The following is a 17386-nucleotide window of genomic DNA, read 5'->3' on the forward strand; positions in this document are numbered from 1 at the left end:
TGAAAACAAACCAGAAGGGTTCCACAACCCTACAGTCTAAGGAGGAAAAGAAACAAATAGAATAAGGTGTATATCTACCCTGGCAGGTGTATAGGGAAGGGCTCAATTACAGGGAATGGGAGAAAGAAAAGAATTGGGGGCAAATAGTGTCCTGCTTATTTACTCCTAATTATATCCCTAGTGTGGAACTATATGAGGCCTGTGGACAAAAGGAAAGCATTATGGAAGTGTTAGGGAAGAAAGTAGAGTTCACCTTTTACCCCAGTCCTCCAGTGTTTTCCTCCCTGCCAACAGCCAAATCTAAGAGTTTGGTGTGTTTCTTGTACACTGTCTTATTTATTGAAATGGTAAGATGTAGAATTGCATTTTAAGTTGGAAAACTAACTTTTTTTTCCTTCCTTTCTTTTTTGTTTTCTTTTTATAAATTGGGATATCGCAATTCTTCCAATTCATCATTTTAGAAAGTAAGTAACTTTTGAAATTTTAGAGATTTTTTTGGTTAAAATGTTGTTTTATTTCATATATTGTGTGCACATGCACGTATTCTGTTCCAGAAATTTTAGCTTTTGAATTCTGACTGAGGTGATTAACTCTTGCGTTGTGAACAAACTTTTTTAATTAAAAATAAGAAATATTGCATAGAAGATGTCCGTGTTATCTAAGAATACAGACTTTTAACACATACTTGCCTCATCTTCTTTCATACCCACAGTAAGTCATTGTGCTTTTTTAATATATACAGATGTATAAATGTATGTTTGTATCTTTTTTAAAGCTGGCCTAGGTATACTTGCTAGTTCTGTTTTTTCTGAATATTAAAATAATAAAAATACGTAAATGAGACTTTTATTTACTCCTGTTCAATGACAGTTAATTAAGACATTCATGTTTTCAGGGAAAGCAGTCCAAAATTTCTAGACCTTATGGAAATGTTGAGAATAATAGCAATAAGTAAAGGGTATGAAAGGTTTTTAAAATTCACTTTCCTGTGTATATGCAGTGGATAAAACAGTTACGTTTTTAGTAAGCACTTCACTCTTTCGATGCTAATGTTTTATTGTTTTAAATAAAATGGACTATGTAATTCGGGTTTTTTTCTAGGAAGAAATGCAAGTGATATGTTTAAAACTAAGTGACTATCAACCACTGACTTGAGTAGTAAAATTTGCATTTGATTGCAAAGTATTTTTTAATTCTTCTGAAATGCAAATGTTATATAGTTTTGAAATAAAACGAATTTCATATGTTTGTTTTGGGAAAGATTTGGGAAAATTACAGTAGTCATTGAGACTTTTGGAGATCTGTTGTTATGTGATTGTAAATTACATATTTTAAAAAATATTTCCACAGTAAATATTGAGTTTATTGAGTTAATAAACAGTATAATTTAATAATATATTCATGTTCAACAGAGCTTATTATTTATATGAAACTGGGTGTTTATCACTTATGTTTGCAGCCGGCATAGCATTAAACTGCTATTTAATAGTCAGTTTATCTTCTACAATTATCTTTGGTTTACTGTACCTTAGAAAGAAAATGTAAATTATAGTGATAGTAAATTATATTCGTTCAGTATTTTTTAGTTGTCTTTAAATCTGTATTATTCTCTAATATTCTAAATCTGAGTTCTTGGAACTGTGTGTATTAAGACCTTAGGAATAAAGAACAGGAAGCGTGTGTGTGAGGTTTGATAGGTGCACAGTTGTATTAAGTTATATCTTTAAAACATCTACATTGTTTCATTTTTATGTATAGGATTCTATTTTACTTGCAGTGTTAACATTTTCTTGCCAAGTTCCTCCAGAAAAACCTGTGTTTCTGACAGTTTCACCAAATTAAAGCTCCACAAATCTGGCATAATAATTCCCAGCTTCAAATTGTCTGTGCTTTTTCTGAAGAGAATGATGATAAAAAAATATATTTTGCAGTCTTCAGTATACCATGTACAGCATTATTTATCTGGAATTTATTCATGGACAGCTATTTCTGCAAGATGAATATATTTTACTTTATAAGGTATGCCTGGCCCACTTTACATATGAACAGAACATCTTTTATGAGGAAAAATAATGAAATGAGGTCTGTAAGCTTGTAGAAGCTTCCAGAGGAAAGATATTACATAAACGTCCAGCATTGTTTCTATGTGTACTTCAGTGTTCTGACTGCATTGTTCTATGACCAAATTTATATCAGGGCTCTGGCTTCCTGTCAGACCAAATGGAATCATATTGATGTGTTGGCACAGAGAAGCTGTTTCCTAAAATAATAAAGAGTGTTCTTCTTATTACAATACTTATAAACCTTTATGACCATGATGTGTATCTATGCTGCCTTGCTATTATGTGTTGTGTCAACTCAGCAAATTTGGCTTTTTCATTTTATTGGTGAGTATTCATAGTAAGTAAGGGATTGGATAATCTTGGGTTTTAGAAAACTTTTAATTTAGTTAGTGACATAAAAGTATGTTTCTATCACAGAAATTCAAACTTTGAAGCCTTAATATCCTAAAGGTTCTCTCGTCCCAGGATATCTTGGATTACATACCCAGAACCCCTACTAGGTAAATGGGGTGGAGTAGGGCTTCTGATCTTTATTGGTTCAACCAAATATTGATCTTTTAGCGTACTAGGAAGTAAAATGGATATGGAAACATAAGTAAAGAAAAGTAACAGTTCTACCTCTAAATTCTAGTGTACAAAAATATCAGTTTCCAAACAAAACACAAAAAAAGTTCTAAAGTCTACCCCAGGAAATACATACATGTTATACATTTCATAAACATCTTTTTAAGTATATGAATACATTTCAATAATGTTTGTACGTACGTGTTTTGATATTTGAATCAATAGTGTAATGCTGCTTGGTTTCTTAAAAAAATCTGTCTTCATAATTTAGTCACTTGCATCTTTACTACCGAACATAATTATTAGCTGGGTAGAATTCCCAAACACATATTTCTTTATTTGACAAATAAAGAACTGAGGAAAGGATGTCATTGAAGAAGTTGTATCAGAGATATAAGCACAGATATAGATTTTTATTTGGCCTTGGTGAGAAATGCAATCCCATGAGTAACTTAAATACTTGTAATTTCAAATCAGTTTTTCCGTGGTTTATTATTCTTTTGTTGCTTTTCAACCTATAGGATGGAGCTGTCCTTGAACTTGGTTTATTTGATCATTCAAGTGCAACCATCAAGTTGTCTGTAATATTTAAAACCTGAGGCTTCATGGTATTATTTGCAAAATAACACCACATAAACGTTTGGGCTTTGGTTTCTTTGAAATATAGTGTTGGTTGCTTTATGAATAAAAGCATAATTTCAATTCAGGAGACTTTTTGCCTGAAGCCTATAAGACAGATGCATCTGATTAACTTTGGCGAAACTGGACTGGCCTGTTATTGTAATGTAGATGTTTTCGGGGTTGGGAGGATATTTTTAAAAGGCATGCGAGGGGTCTTTTTTTTTTTTTTTCCTTAAGAGACTGAGAACAGTTTTGCCACAGAAACTGCGTCTCAGACGGCTTCATTTTTTGCACGCTTTTATTTTCTAGTGGAACTTCTCCATTAGCCTGTCTGAATGCAATGCTTCACACTAACACTCGAATAGGGGATGGAACATTCTTCAAAATCCCTGGAAAGTCAGGCCTCTATGCTCTCAAAGTAAGTTGGACTGTTCTGCGTAGTATGTCTGTTATTACTATGTATCATGCATTTACATGTGAAGGTAAACAAAATTAGACTTGGGTGAAGGGCAGAATGACTCCTTTGCCTTTTAAATGTTTTCAGATGTCTTAAAAGTGATTTCATATTAAGAATAAACAATGACATTTTCTTTAAAGAAAACATATCTGTGGTTTCACTCTAACGTATGGTAATGGAAAATAGTTGTGGCTTCCTTAAAATTCTTGATTCTTAAAAATTTACATGGAGGAGTGCCATGGTTGATCAGCCAAGTTTTAAGATGATCACAGTTGCCAAATACTATTTGACTTAATGACCGTCAGTTGATATACGGGCTTCACACCTGTATGCCTTTCTGTCTTTTACAAAAAATAAGAAATGTACCCATTCTTCTTGAAAATTTGCTGATTTAAATCAATTATTCAAATTTAAAACAACCACTGATCTCCGGGAAGCTTTTACTAATAATGCATACTTGTTATATGAGAAGAATAGAGAAATAAAAAGCTTCAGATAACTGAGTCTTAATTATTTTAGAGTAATTCCCATTTCCATCTAGAATGGAAATGCCATGTAAGATGCAAAATTCCAGAGAACAAAAGCTGGTGATCTGCAAATGGTTGCATAACTTGCATCAAGCAAAATCAATGTATTATTTCTTATAAATTAAAAAAAGTCTGCTTTCATAAAGGATGGGTTACATTTAAAGTTCATTAATTTCCTTTGAGAAGTTTTCTGTTTTGTTTTGTTTTTGTTTTTTTTTAATGCTAAAAGTTATACCTGGCAAAGAAGCAGGGGTTCTTTCTCAGCTACTTAGCGTCAGTCTCTTAAACTGTGTGTGTTTCAGAAAACAATACAGGTTAATCAAAGGGCTTGTATTATTTCAGTTGATTTTTGTAGCTACTTGGGTATTTAATTTATGATTAAAATTCTGAGTCGTTAAGCCATTTTCTAAAGTAAGGAAGAAGGTAAAATTTAGAAAAATGGAAACAACATATGTTAAAAAAAAAACCTTGTTTTTTGTATAGATTTTAAAGGTTATCCAAAAACTCAACTATGGCAATGTGCTTCCCCCCCGCAACCCCCCCACCCCCCACCCCCACCAAGGAGTGGTTTTACATTAAAAAGTAAATCAGTATTGAAATTCCAAATCACAAGCAACTGTGATAATTCCTTAGGACTGTGGAAGTATTTTGAATGTTTTCAATTGCTAATACATCTCCATAAATCATTATTTTTAAAAAAATATAGAAAGAGGAGTCGACATGCTCAGCTGATGGAACATTGGATTTAGGCTGTGAGTCTGAATTGGAAGGCACAGAGATGGCAGAGGTCAGTGCCAATGGGGAAGGAAATGGAGGTAAGTGTGACAAATTTCAGGATACAAACCCTGTTCTCTTAAAGGTTATGTAGAATTCCAGTAACTTACTAATTGAGTTCCCTACCATTATAGATACAGTTTTCTTCTAAGCTTCTAACAGTTTTCTTCTAAGCTTCTACTGCCTCTTAGATTTATCATCAAACAATTCTGGTTCAAAAGGTTAGCACCTAAGAAAAGTAAACAGCTCTTTGCTTTTTGTTTTATTTTGTTTTTTAGCAGTATGACTTTCCCTGGATAGTATTCTTGAGTTTTATCAGTATATTTCTCCTGCAATCTGAGAGGGTTACTGGGGTATGTCGTGGTTTTATTCTTATAAAAGTGAGGCCTGAGAATGCCAGTGTTTTATTTCTGATTGTGCTGATTTTTTCTGTGATCACAAGTAGTTTTATAATAGCTTTGTTCCTAGGTTTGTCCTTAATAAATTAAGCTTAATGTTAACATTCCTGACAGCCAAACAATGAGCAAATAAGTTATATTCTTCTGAAATGCTTTTGAAAGGTGAGAAACCCTTCTAGAATTCTAAGGGGGCATTTTCCACCTCTGAATTCTGTCCATGTGGATCCATTTTTATCTTTCTCAAAACATTTGCATTGTGATTCCGTTGGTGTATGTAATTTCTGTACTGCAGTTTTGGCAAATCTTTGTCCCACAAAAGCTGCTGTACTTTTCTTTAACCCTACTGGTCCCCCAAGTGGACCCAGATCATGATTTGGGAGGAAGAGTGTGTCATTAAAGTCTCTGTCGGTGGACTCATAGAAATCAGTAAATTATCTTTAAACAAAGAAGCCTTAAAGGATCCTTGCAGAGAAATCATATTTTGGTAATAGCCCAAAGCCATTCATTTTATTAATGGTCATAGGAGTCCCTTTGTATTCTGACTGGCCACTCCTGCCCTTTAAAGTGATGTGCTTTCTGATAGTCCCCAAGGGACTGGCTCTGCGCCAGCGCTATCTGACCTGCCGCTGAGGTGCTGAATTAATGGAGGAAACAGATTCTTGTCTTAGTAAAATGGCTGAAGTCGGCTTTCTAGACTTTTTTTAGCCAACTTTCATTGAATTTGCTGTCCTTATTCCTATACCTTTTGAAAACTCAACTAAGCCCCCCAAAGTGCTGTGAACTTTGGCAGGTCCTTGTGGTTAGAAAGAGAACAAAGCAGAGATGCATGACATTTTCTGGATTTCTGTAAGGGGCACACCCTTCTCCTTCAGTAGGATGAAGGGGAATCTTATTGGGTCACTCCTTTTGCCGTACTGCCTGCTTGCATGAGCACTTGCGTGTTCCCTCTCCCTCCTCCACCACCTCTCTGTTAACATATATCAACGTATATATTGAGTTTCTGCTATGTGCCAAGTACTGTTCTTGACATTATAGTTACAACAGTGAAAAAGAAGAACAGAAAGAGACCTCTCATGGATTTTATATTGGTAGAGAGACAGACAATGAGCAAAAGAAACATGTAAAATTTACAGCTTATTCAGTGCCAACAAGAGATATGGGGCAAAATAAATTAAATAAGGAGATAAGAGTGAGAGAGGGGTATTTGAGGAAAGACCCGAGGCAGTGAGGGAGCAGGCATTTGATGGGAGAGAGTCCTAGGTAAAAGAAGGAGCAATCACAAAGGTCTTGAGGCAGTAGAGTGCCTGGAATGTTCCAGAAATATCAAGAGGCCAGTGTAGTTGGAGTCCAGAGTGAGCAAGGGAGAAGATGGTAAGATACAGTGTCAGAGAAGTGATGGGGCCTGGTATAGAAGTTCGCTTCTTATTGCTCCATTTTTCTCAGTGAAATAGGAAACAAGTTCTTCAGCCAAGGGTGAAGATGGGGAAGTAGCTTTGTAGATATAAGGGGAAGATAGAAAATGTTTGTCTCAAGTCCAACAGCATTAAGGACACTCCTGAAGTGGCTAATCCTGAATTTAACATGAGATCAGCCAGCATAGTTGTACATTTTTCTCCAGTCATGTTCATGATCGCTTTACAAGTGTGGAGGGGGTACAGAGTTGGATTGGACCAGAGCTGGGATTTTGCCAGGTGTGAATGATGAAGCCAGAGTGGGACACAGTTGAGGGTACATGACATAGAACATTGAAATCCATCTCCATTGAATTTCAGCTGGTTGTGGAGGTGAGGGAAGACACGATTGTGTGTGGGATGCTGTGAAGGAGGAGGTGGAGGTCTCCCTAGGGTGGACAGATTGTTTGTTTTTGGTTTTTTTGTTTCGTTTTTGAGGTACATGGGCATCTCACTGTTGTGGCCTCTCCCGTTGCAGAGCACAGGCTCCAGACGCACAGGCTTAGCGGCCATGGCTCACGGGCCCAGCCGCTCCGCAGCATGTGGGATCATCCCAGACCGGGGCGCGAACCCGTGTCCTCCGCATTGGCAGGCGGACTCTCAACCACTGCGCCACCAGGGAAGCCCCAGATTGTTTGATTCGGTGTTATAGAGGAAATGAGTTGGAAGGATAGGTGATGTAAGAGTGGAATGTGTGAAATCGAGGTTAGGGTGATATGGGATGCATGTCTGAGATGAAAGAGGGAGGGTAGGTTGAAGGCTGTCATGAATGCTTAGGCAGTGTGTGTACCCTCTTCAGAGTGGCCTGGCTGAAGTGACCATCAGCGACTGAAATTCAGCAGGCCTTCCTCTGCCCAGCTTCGTGTCCTGGGATGGAGCAGGGCCTACCTGGAGGAAAGGTTGCCTTTTCCTATTTGCACAAAGATGTCGTAAAGGCTGGTGGTGGCCCTGCCATGAAATATTAGAGAATCGTCTGTGTGGATATTGAAACAGACAGTTATGACAGAACTAGCATTGAAAGGGTGCAGCACTTAGGAGCTAAAATCTCCTGAAAATGAAAGGGAGTAATCCAGGAGTTGGTAAATATTTAGTAAGGAGGAGCAGTCTGTTGATGCTGGAGGCATCTAAGGAGCAGGGAAGGAGAATAGAGTCCCCTCGTCCCATTTCCAGGCCCAGCCGTACAAGATGCGTGGAAAAGAAACAGGCTGCTACTTGAGAGTGTTCCAGGGGAAATAGTGTCCACGGGAGAGAGCCAGGTTTTGTAGATCAAGATGCGAAGGGAGGGTTCAGGGAAAAAGGTAGAGGTTAATCAGAGATTTTGCCAACGACTAATCCTGAATGTCAGAGGAAGGAGTGGGAGGGTTTTAGTGGCTGGGAAGGGGTCGGGGATAGGGTGAGAGCACTTAGCCAGTAATTAAACCAGAGCAGGGATAGGCAAACTCCCCTAATTTGAAATGTGAATAGTTACTTCACCAAATAACACATACCCACACATCTCCAGTTAATGTGACCAAAACTAGATTTCCTGGCCTCTCCTTTGAAGTTGTAGTAGGGAAATTGCTTTGAGGAATCACTGAAAGAATAGTAAATAGCTTATTTCCTTGAGTATCCCTTGACTTGCCCACTTTTCCATCTTATTGCAAACCACAATTGCTTCTTATAGGACAAGTATATTTCCTCTCCGTTTGTGTACCGTAGACTTATGTGTAGAGTCCATTAACCCTAGGCTACATTTTCAAACCTAGATATTGAAAATATGTTGAGTGCTCACAATGCCTAGGCTTTGTGAGCTGTTTACATGTAGATTGTTTAATCCTGACAGCATTCCTGTGAGATATTCAATCTTCCTAGGCTCTGTTATTGTGTTTTATTTAATTTTTCTATTTTTAATTTTAATTTTATTTTATTTTTGACCAGTGAGGAAACGGACTTAGAGGTTAAATATTTCATCCAAGTGTCAAGCCCAGGTAGATTTGAGTGACACCGAAAGCCAGGCTCTGACCACTGACTCTGCCTGGGACTGTAGGGAACACTCTTAGCCAGGTGTCTTTGATGCAGTTTGGTTTTTCAACATTTGTCCAACTCTGTACTGATTATAAACTTGAGCTTATCCAAATGGAGGAGTGGGCTACCACATGATTTCTTACAAATCGATAATAAATACTATGAACCTGAACTGGTTTAGGTGATTTCCTTGCTTACTCTATTTCTAATACGTATTTGAACCAGCAGTTAGAATGGATATAATTTCCACACTTCGTACAGCTGTACGAATATACTTTGAAAATATAATTAGAGAGGGAAGGTGGGGATGTGTGGGGTTGCAGGGGCATGGGAGAAAGGGCAAGGGGAGAGGAGGAGGGGAGGGGAGGGTCCCACCATCTGTTTTTTAAATCTTTATTCCCTTCTCCTTTTCCCGTTCCTCCTTTGGGATGAAAGGGTGAAAAGTATCAAGGTGAATAATAACTATCAATTGGTAGGATATGCTTGTGGCAGTCCAAAGAGTAAGCCTCCGCTAGCATAGAGCTATTTCAAATTAACAAAGATTAGTTGACATTTGTTGCACCACTAAAGGGGAAACACAGTGAAGTACTTGAAAAGAAAGTACTTTACAAAAACTGATAACCAGAAAGAAATCTTGCAGCCTGATTCCAGTCAGTAACATTTGAGTCTTTAGGTAGAGTTAAGATAATAACAGTAATGTTTTTGTCCTCTTCTTTCAATTAGTTGGCCAGCAAAACAGATTCGTTTTTAAATGAGAGGTGCTTTGCCAAGATACTTTGTTTTAACGTTTTGTTGAAAATTTTTAGAGTGCAGGAAACGTGATACATTATCAATTATAGAATTTACAAGACACAAAACTATAGTTGTGCATTATGTTTCTTTGACTCCTTAAACAAGTATTTCAAGTTGATAAGAATTAGAGACTCAAGAAAGTAAACTCTTCACATTTTACAAGCTTAGCTCTGAAGATCGAACAGTGATTTCGGTGAATCACTATATATATTTTTGTTGACAACCCATGACCATTTATGCCAGTATAAGTATAGATCTATGTCACCCAAAGAAAATATGTAGAATTTTATGGGCTAGTTTATTCAGAGATTTATGGTTATGTTTGTGTCTGAGTTGTTTTCTGAACATAATACATTGGTATATCATGAGTTTGCTTACACATATTAAGTTGACTTACAATGCATTGCTGGCTGCAGAAACCACACATATTTTATAAGAAATGACACACTCAGTAGATCGCCTTCACTTTCTTCCCCATCTATTTATAAATTGTTATTAACAGGAAAAAAAAATGAGCTTCTCTTTTTGTGGCCCTGATATATTTCATGTTTAAAATCAAAAGCAACCATCCTATTCAATCTTTTAAAATAAGGAGACTGGAGAATGTACAATTTTCATCCATAGAGATCAAAAAAGGTTCTGCTTGTTATTAACCCTAATGGCTTTCAGGGAGGAAGCAGCACTCTAGCTGGAGAATTAGTATTTTCAAAGTCTCTATTTAGGGAAAAAGATTATAGAGAACACATATCCTATGTTTTAGTCCTCAGATCCCAGGGTGAATAATGATTCCAACATTTGAAGAATTTTCTGTGGTCCTTTTCATTATTCCTTATGGCCAGTTTTATAAGCAGGTTTCTGATTGTATGATTCTTGGCAGGAGTCTTGTTAACTTAATGAAACATTATTCTGCTCACTCATTGTTTGCATTGGCTCAGAGGCCACAGAGGGGTCTTTTTTCAAAAGTGAAAAGTGCTTTAAGATGGCCTGAAGTGTGTGCATAGGATCTCTTTTGAGACATCAATTACACACAGATGAGCAGCTTCCTGGAGGAAGTGAGAAGGGTACTAATAAAGGTTTTGGTGCCCTCAGGGAGTATTCACACTGATAGTTTATCAGTGGCAGTTTTATACGAGGGGAGAGAAAGGAAAATGAGGGGACCCTGGAGCTGTGAAGGGAGTGTTCAAGTAACTTTCGAAAATGTCACCAAACTGTGTGGTGTGTCCTTGCTCTCAGTGTTATATGTCTGGTCTTGCTGGAGGCTTTTCAGGAGCTTGTCTGTGACTGCTCCCGTGTGATTTTACATCAGATGACACATGAGCCTTCTTTGTGTTCACCATCCATTTCCACCTGACAGCCATTCCTGAGAATCCTGTAGGAGGGGAGGAAATTGTTTCAGTGACTGCGTCAGGTCCCCTGATTTTCTTAGGTTAGGCTACTTTGTCAAAGTAGGTTAGGCTACTTTGTCTTTGATCCAACGTCTGCATTTTCGTTAACAGCTTTGTTGGCTCCTGCAGACACCTGTTCTACATTGGTGGGCCAGGGAAACTTAAGTATGTGAAAATGATGTTGTTTAAGTTACACATGGAAGAAAATACAGAGGAAAAAGAATACTCTTCACAGTGAGAAATGATCATTGGCAGGATATACAACTTCCTCTGCCCACTCTCATTCTCCTTTCTTTCATTCCAGCCCACAGCTTTCCCAGTTCAGGAGAAGTATGAGGGACTTCAGAAGTTCATGCAGGCCTGGATCCTCTCTCGTGCCAACATTTTACTTTAAGCCAGTCAATTAAAGTAGACATCATTCTAATAGTAAATGCCCAGAGGGATGGGATTCTCACAGACTCATTTATATTTGTCTCTCTGTGTTTTTGATAACTTTTATAGTCAAGAAATTTTTCCTTATGCTGAAATCTCTTGAGCTTTTAATTAAACCAATTTTCTCTTGTATTTCCCTCTGATGATGGAGAACAGCTGGGCATCATCTAGATCTCACCCCCTTCATCTTATCTTCTCCAAATAACTTGTCCCAGCCCTTTCAAACATTACTTATAGATACTATTTTCCATTTCTTTTACCCATTAGGGACCTCTTGTTCTTACATATTTCTCCATGAACTATGAACTTTGTTCTTGTGTAAGTGGATTTTGGTCAATTTTAACAGCCCAGAGTCATGGAAGAAGAAAAAAAAGTTTTCTTTTTAAGTGCAGATAAAGTGACCCATTTAAATGTACTTTCCCCCTCTTTTCTTGTGCTAGGAGAGAAATATTTCATAATATAAAGACTGGAAATAGAGTATGGTCTCATGATAAAAGCAAACTCCCTCTCAAATAAAACCAGAATTAAAGGTACTCCCCAATTACCTATCCTGACAAGCCAGATTTCTTTTTGGTTGATACAGTTTGTGATTGGTATAGAGAAAAAACAGCATCCATGCTCTTAAAATGAAGTACTTTTTTCCATGATGCCAGATAATCCATTCTTTCCTTTTCTCCAAAGTGACAGCGTGTAACCATTTCTCAAACAGTTAACCATGTGTTTATCTAACTCCCTTTCCCGTACACTGGAGTTCTCTTTTATATGTTGAAGAATGAAGTAGTAGTGCCCGTGAATGAAGCACTTATCCTTGACCTGTACCAACCTTTTAATGATATTCTCCCTGCATGCTTTTTTTCTATTTCTCATTTTCTAGGTGGGTTCCTGTATTTCTGTGTAGATGTTTCAGGAGCTTGCTGCAGCGTGGAAGATCACAGGTGTCGTGCGATATAAGAGAATAGCTTCTAATGTTTCCCCCCCCTCACAGCAGCTTACTGTGTTATTACTCTCCATAATTCTGAGAGGAATCTGTGTTGGTTCTCTGGTAGGAGCAATTAGGTGGTTAGAGGCTGGTACCTATCAGATATGCTTTTCCTATTAAATATTTTCATTTCTGGTTTGAGTTTCTCTTTTCTTGTCTGAGTTTAAAGGGATATTTTTATGGATATCCAGAGGTACTAGTATAACTAAATTGCCATGATGATAAATTGAGTGCTTGTTAAGAGGGATTCCTGTACCTTCAGTTCCTCCTAGTTACCTGTGGAGATTCAGTGTCCTGTCCGATGCAAACCAAAGTGTTTGTGAACCATTTGTGGACATTGCAATTAAATTGTGATACATCCAGTTCCAGGATATCAGATGAGCATCACTTGTAGCAATGTGATATCAGCCACCCAAATCTTTAAGGTGTCCGGCACGATTACATCTTACGGAGCACGTTCCTACTGATGCACATGGCTGGCATAACTATCATCTGATTCTTTGTTCCTCCTGGTTTATTTTGCTCCCTTTTCTGTAGACCTCTTCTGAGTAAGAAGAGGACTTCATTGGCCTAGTGAAGCAGGCTGTAAAGTATAGTAATATTTTTAGTTATATTAGATATATTTTATTCATAGAGAATGTTGATATATTATCTAATATCAATACTTAAAACGTTTAGACACTGTCTGCCTTGAAAGTCTTCAGGGAAAATTGCTGTTTCCATGATTTTATTGCTATTATTTCTCCGTTTAATTGCTTGCCTCTCATATCCTTTGAATGTTTTCTTTTAATGCAGTAAGGAAAATTGTTTAAATCTAGTTACCTAAACCTATCTTGGAATAAGGACTGCTTTGAGGGAAGTGGTTCTCCTTAGTCTGGATCCAAAAAGGATTAAGGAATTGTCTTTTCTCTGAAAGAAATTGAGTCCTGGAAATATTTAGTTGGGGTCAAATAGGTTTGTCTGGTTGTCGTTAAGTTACCTTTAACAGTTTTGGGCATGTATTTTGTTGCTGTGTTTATCCAGAATATCTGATATGTACAATTTCAAATGTAAGTATGATACATAAGACGTATTATAATACAAACATAAGCTTTTTTGATTATTTGCCAATCTGGGGATACTTTTGAATTACCTGCTTATTGATTTTTTAAAACAAATTTTAGTTGTCACCACTAGGTCTTCGTAGACTTGGTTTTTCTCAGGCAGAATTAATAGCTCTATACCATTGTCTTTTGAAAAAAAGTATTTTTAAGAAACCTGTGGTCTCAAAGTCAGGTCTTAGGTCTTAGTCACTGTTTTCCCATGCATTTTATACAGTCCTTGGAATGAAGGTGCTCAATAAAAGTTTTACAGTTGAATGAATGATTAATAAATAAACAATTAAGCCCCCTCTAAGACCCAGCCCTCTTTTAAAATGTGATTGAATTCTCACAGTGTGCCGCGGTATTATCCCTAATATACTGTGTGCTCTTCGATTTCAGTTTTACTTATAATAACTCTATTAAGCCTATAGTGTATGTCAGGATCATTTTGATAGAAAACTGTTTTTTGATTTGAGTGCATCTAGTCTGATTGTTCAGAAAATCGAAAGGAAGTGGTCAGAGGAAGAACTGATAGCAGTGAAGTTGGTCAAAGCATGCTCTTCTCCCTGCCTCCATTAGCCCTTTGAACCCTGGTTACCTTAGATAGCCAGTCACTTAGTGGGTAGTTTAATCGACATATAAAGATTAATATCTTTGTTGCAGTGACTCTCTTGTGCCCAGATCCTGGGCTTTTGTGGCTCTGCCCCCACCCAGCTCCTGCCATTTCAAGTAAACATTGTGATTTCTAATTGTGACTTTTAAATGATACTTATTTCACCATGCAAAACCTCCAGACTGTGACTGTTCCTCTTAAAATAAGGCAGCGAGTAAGGATGGTAGAAGGAAACGTATCCACGTTTAGTGGCAGGTCATACGACTTCCTAACTGACTTGCGTAGGGTGTTTTGTAGTTTGGTTTTTCGTACTTTCCCTAATTGACTGTAGGATAATTTTTAAAATTTTAATGAAGTTTCTGTTTTCAAATTTTAAAAATTCATCTTTTATGTATACTTTTGCATAGTAAAAAACTATGCATTGCTGACCTCGCCGTTCATGAATTCTTGTTAAAAACGGTAATTGAAAGTTAACTTCAGAAACAGATACTTTAGATAAATTTAATGAAAATCAAATTGGACAGTTTAGTTTAATAAACATTTATAGACCAATGGCTCTGTGCCTGTCTTTGCACAGAAGTAAGTCCCTGAGTTGCTGGGCCTGTGGGTGGCAAGGCAGACGCAAGCACCAGCATTGCAGGGACTGTCACGGATTCATACACTAAGTTCCAAGGAAAGGGTGGGGAGGATTAAGTCTACCTCGGAGACTGGGTTAGTCAGGAAAGCTTTGGGGAAGCTGTTTGAGTTTGGTCTGTCGAGTTTGCTAGGCAGAAAGGTGGAAGAGGGACGGTCAGAGCGAGTGAGACATACAGCAAGTATCTATGTTCAGGAAATGGCACAAGGTTTCGACTGACTGGATCAGAGAGGGTGGCAGTTGGGAAGGCAAGCAGATGTGAAACTAGAAATAAAGACAGAGCCAAGATTGCGTTCTGCTTTCTGCCTTCTTTGTGTCTTGGGCTAAAGGTCAGAGCCCTCTTGTATACCTGTCAGTGGATTGGTACTTAGATTGGGGGGAATGTCACCCATACCCTCTCTAGCACTCAACTTAAAAAATATGACCTCTAAGCCATATTTTCCAGTTCAGTCACTTTGTCAAGTTGAATGGTGAATGAAAAAGAAGGGAGAGAGGGACAACTTGGGACTCTAAGAAAAGAGGCTGAAATCCAGTCTTGTTGGAACACAGTCAGCAGTTTCTCTAGCCTTCTAGGCTGTCCCATGGTTACCTGTAATCCTCTGTCTCCCTTTGGTCCCAGCCTTCTAAGTAGAACATTTTGGAGGAGGGGTTTGGGAATCTGAGGGTGAATGAGAGTAGAGGTAGGTGAGCAACAGCTACTGAAAATCCCATTAACTGTTTGAATTAAAAACTAGCAGATTAGCTTTTAACTATGCATTTGGCTTGCCTGGTTTGGGCAGGCAAGCAAAACGTAGACGGAAATAATATTTCTGTACCTTTTAGCACATGTTTTCTCGTCTTCGGCTTGTCCAGCTATGAAAAGGGCAGGCAGTCTTGTGGGGGTTTCCAGGTATAAAATCCTGGCATGCGTTTTGTGATGGTGCCAGTGTACAGTTAGGAAAAAAAAGAAAAAAAGCTTCTATTCTGTCCTGAATGCCAAGAAGATATCACTTTCTAAGCTGCATGTCAGTGTTAGATATTTATTGGATAAAACATCTGTCCTAATTCTTCACTCTCCTGGCTCCTGTTGTAATTTCACATACAGGGGATTTCCCCTGGTCCTTTCTCGAACATTCATTTTTCTTTGGCTTATATTTTAGAGGCCAAACTCAGCCCCTTAGATAAATATTCAGGCAACTGTTTAAAATAAGCCCTGTATTATTTATTTATCACATCTGTTAAGAAAACTACAAGGATAAAGTAAAAGTGAAAACTGTGTGTTTTGTCAGAATATGAATATGCAAGAATATGTTCAACTACCTCTCAAACTATGGCAGTTTTGAGAATCAGCCGCCCGCATCAGATACATGGCAGAAGAATGAATAAAGTCACTTAGATGCTCATGTTTGGGGTCTGTATTGTCAATGGGCGTGCACACACACACATACACACACACACACACACACACACACAGGCACACTGTTTGGGGCCTATAGATGCGTTCTATTGTGTCCTAATCATTTTTATTCTTGAATTTTTTCCCTTTAAAATAAGTTTTAGATCCAAAGGAACATTCATACATTTTATTTTCTATTACACTTACTTTCTTAAAAGTTCTATAATTATTTTATCAGAAATAAATAATTAGGGAAAGTGGTTTGACCCAGAGAAATAGGACCAACTTCAGAAAGAGGAATCGGGCATCAGGTAGGAAAATGACTCTGTAGTAAAGGAATTCTCATGATGCTTCACTTGGGTCTAGGCTGGAGTGTGAATGTAAGATAGAGTAAAACAGAGTTGAGGTAAAGGAAATTGAATCACCTCAAGAAAAAACTTCACAGTATTCCTTGATGCTTGTTTCAGTTTTATTGTCCTGCCCTCCAGCTGAAATTCTGGTAAAGCTGAACAGAATCTCTCTTTTGGGAACACTGTATGTAAATATATGTGAATCACTATTAACATAGTGCAGTAGTGAATTTAAACGACCATTCAGCGTATACTGAAATAGGTATCACAATACCCTGTGGCTTCCTAGGTCAGAAACAAACAGAGCAAGTCGTAACTTAGATATCTGTTATCCTCAGGAAGTGACAGCTGATTGTATACTGCTTATTGTAGCAGTCACAAAATATAAGACATAAAGCTTTGATTACATCTACGCTGATTCGGTATTTGTTGTTTTTTCGATCCTGCTGCATTGCAGTTTACCTTTGAAACACTTATGAATAAAATCATTTCCTAAGAAAATTAGTAAATTTGTTTCTATGTCCAGTAAGCAGAAGCATTCTCCTGTTTTCCACACATTTCCTGAAACCCATGTACTGCATTTGGTTATCCTTTTCAACTACCATTAAGTTTGTATTTTTCTAGGTGGCAGTACTAATTTAAGAATGTGAAAGTAATGAAATGTATTTGCTAATGCGCACTTTACTGCTGGCTGGGCTTCCATTCCATCCATTTGGGTCTGTTCATTTGGGATCGTATATCCTGCCTGCCACCTTCCTCTCACGTCCCCAGTTTGTCACACTTCGTATCGACTCCAGAACGTTGAAAGGGCCATCTGTGTAATGAATACAAAAATAGATTTATCTTTAGAGTATAAACTGATGATTATTTCTTGATAAGTAAGCT

General features: G+C 37.6%; 1 protein-coding gene across 1 annotated transcript in view; it reads left to right on the forward strand.

Annotated features, from left to right (window-relative positions):
* The first annotated feature begins 3573 nt into the window (after window positions 1-3573).
* The window catches only part of ASXL3 (ASXL transcriptional regulator 3), a 105503-nt gene continuing 91690 nt past the window's right edge, over window positions 3574-17386 (forward strand). Inside the window, exons 1-2 of the mRNA XM_022586923.2 lie at window positions 3574-3666; window positions 4939-5047. Coding sequence (XP_022442631.2) covers window positions 3589-3666; window positions 4939-5047 — 187 coding nt within the window. The 5' untranslated portion in view covers window positions 3574-3588. The remainder of the gene's footprint in view (window positions 3667-4938; window positions 5048-17386) is intronic.

The sequence above is a fragment of the Delphinapterus leucas genome, chromosome 14 (genome assembly GCF_059928025.1).
Source record: "Delphinapterus leucas isolate spDelLeu-1000000601 "Yukka" chromosome 14, BTC_Dleu_Yukka2, whole genome shotgun sequence".
In the NCBI taxonomy this organism is placed as follows: domain Eukaryota; kingdom Metazoa; phylum Chordata; class Mammalia; order Artiodactyla; family Monodontidae; genus Delphinapterus; species Delphinapterus leucas.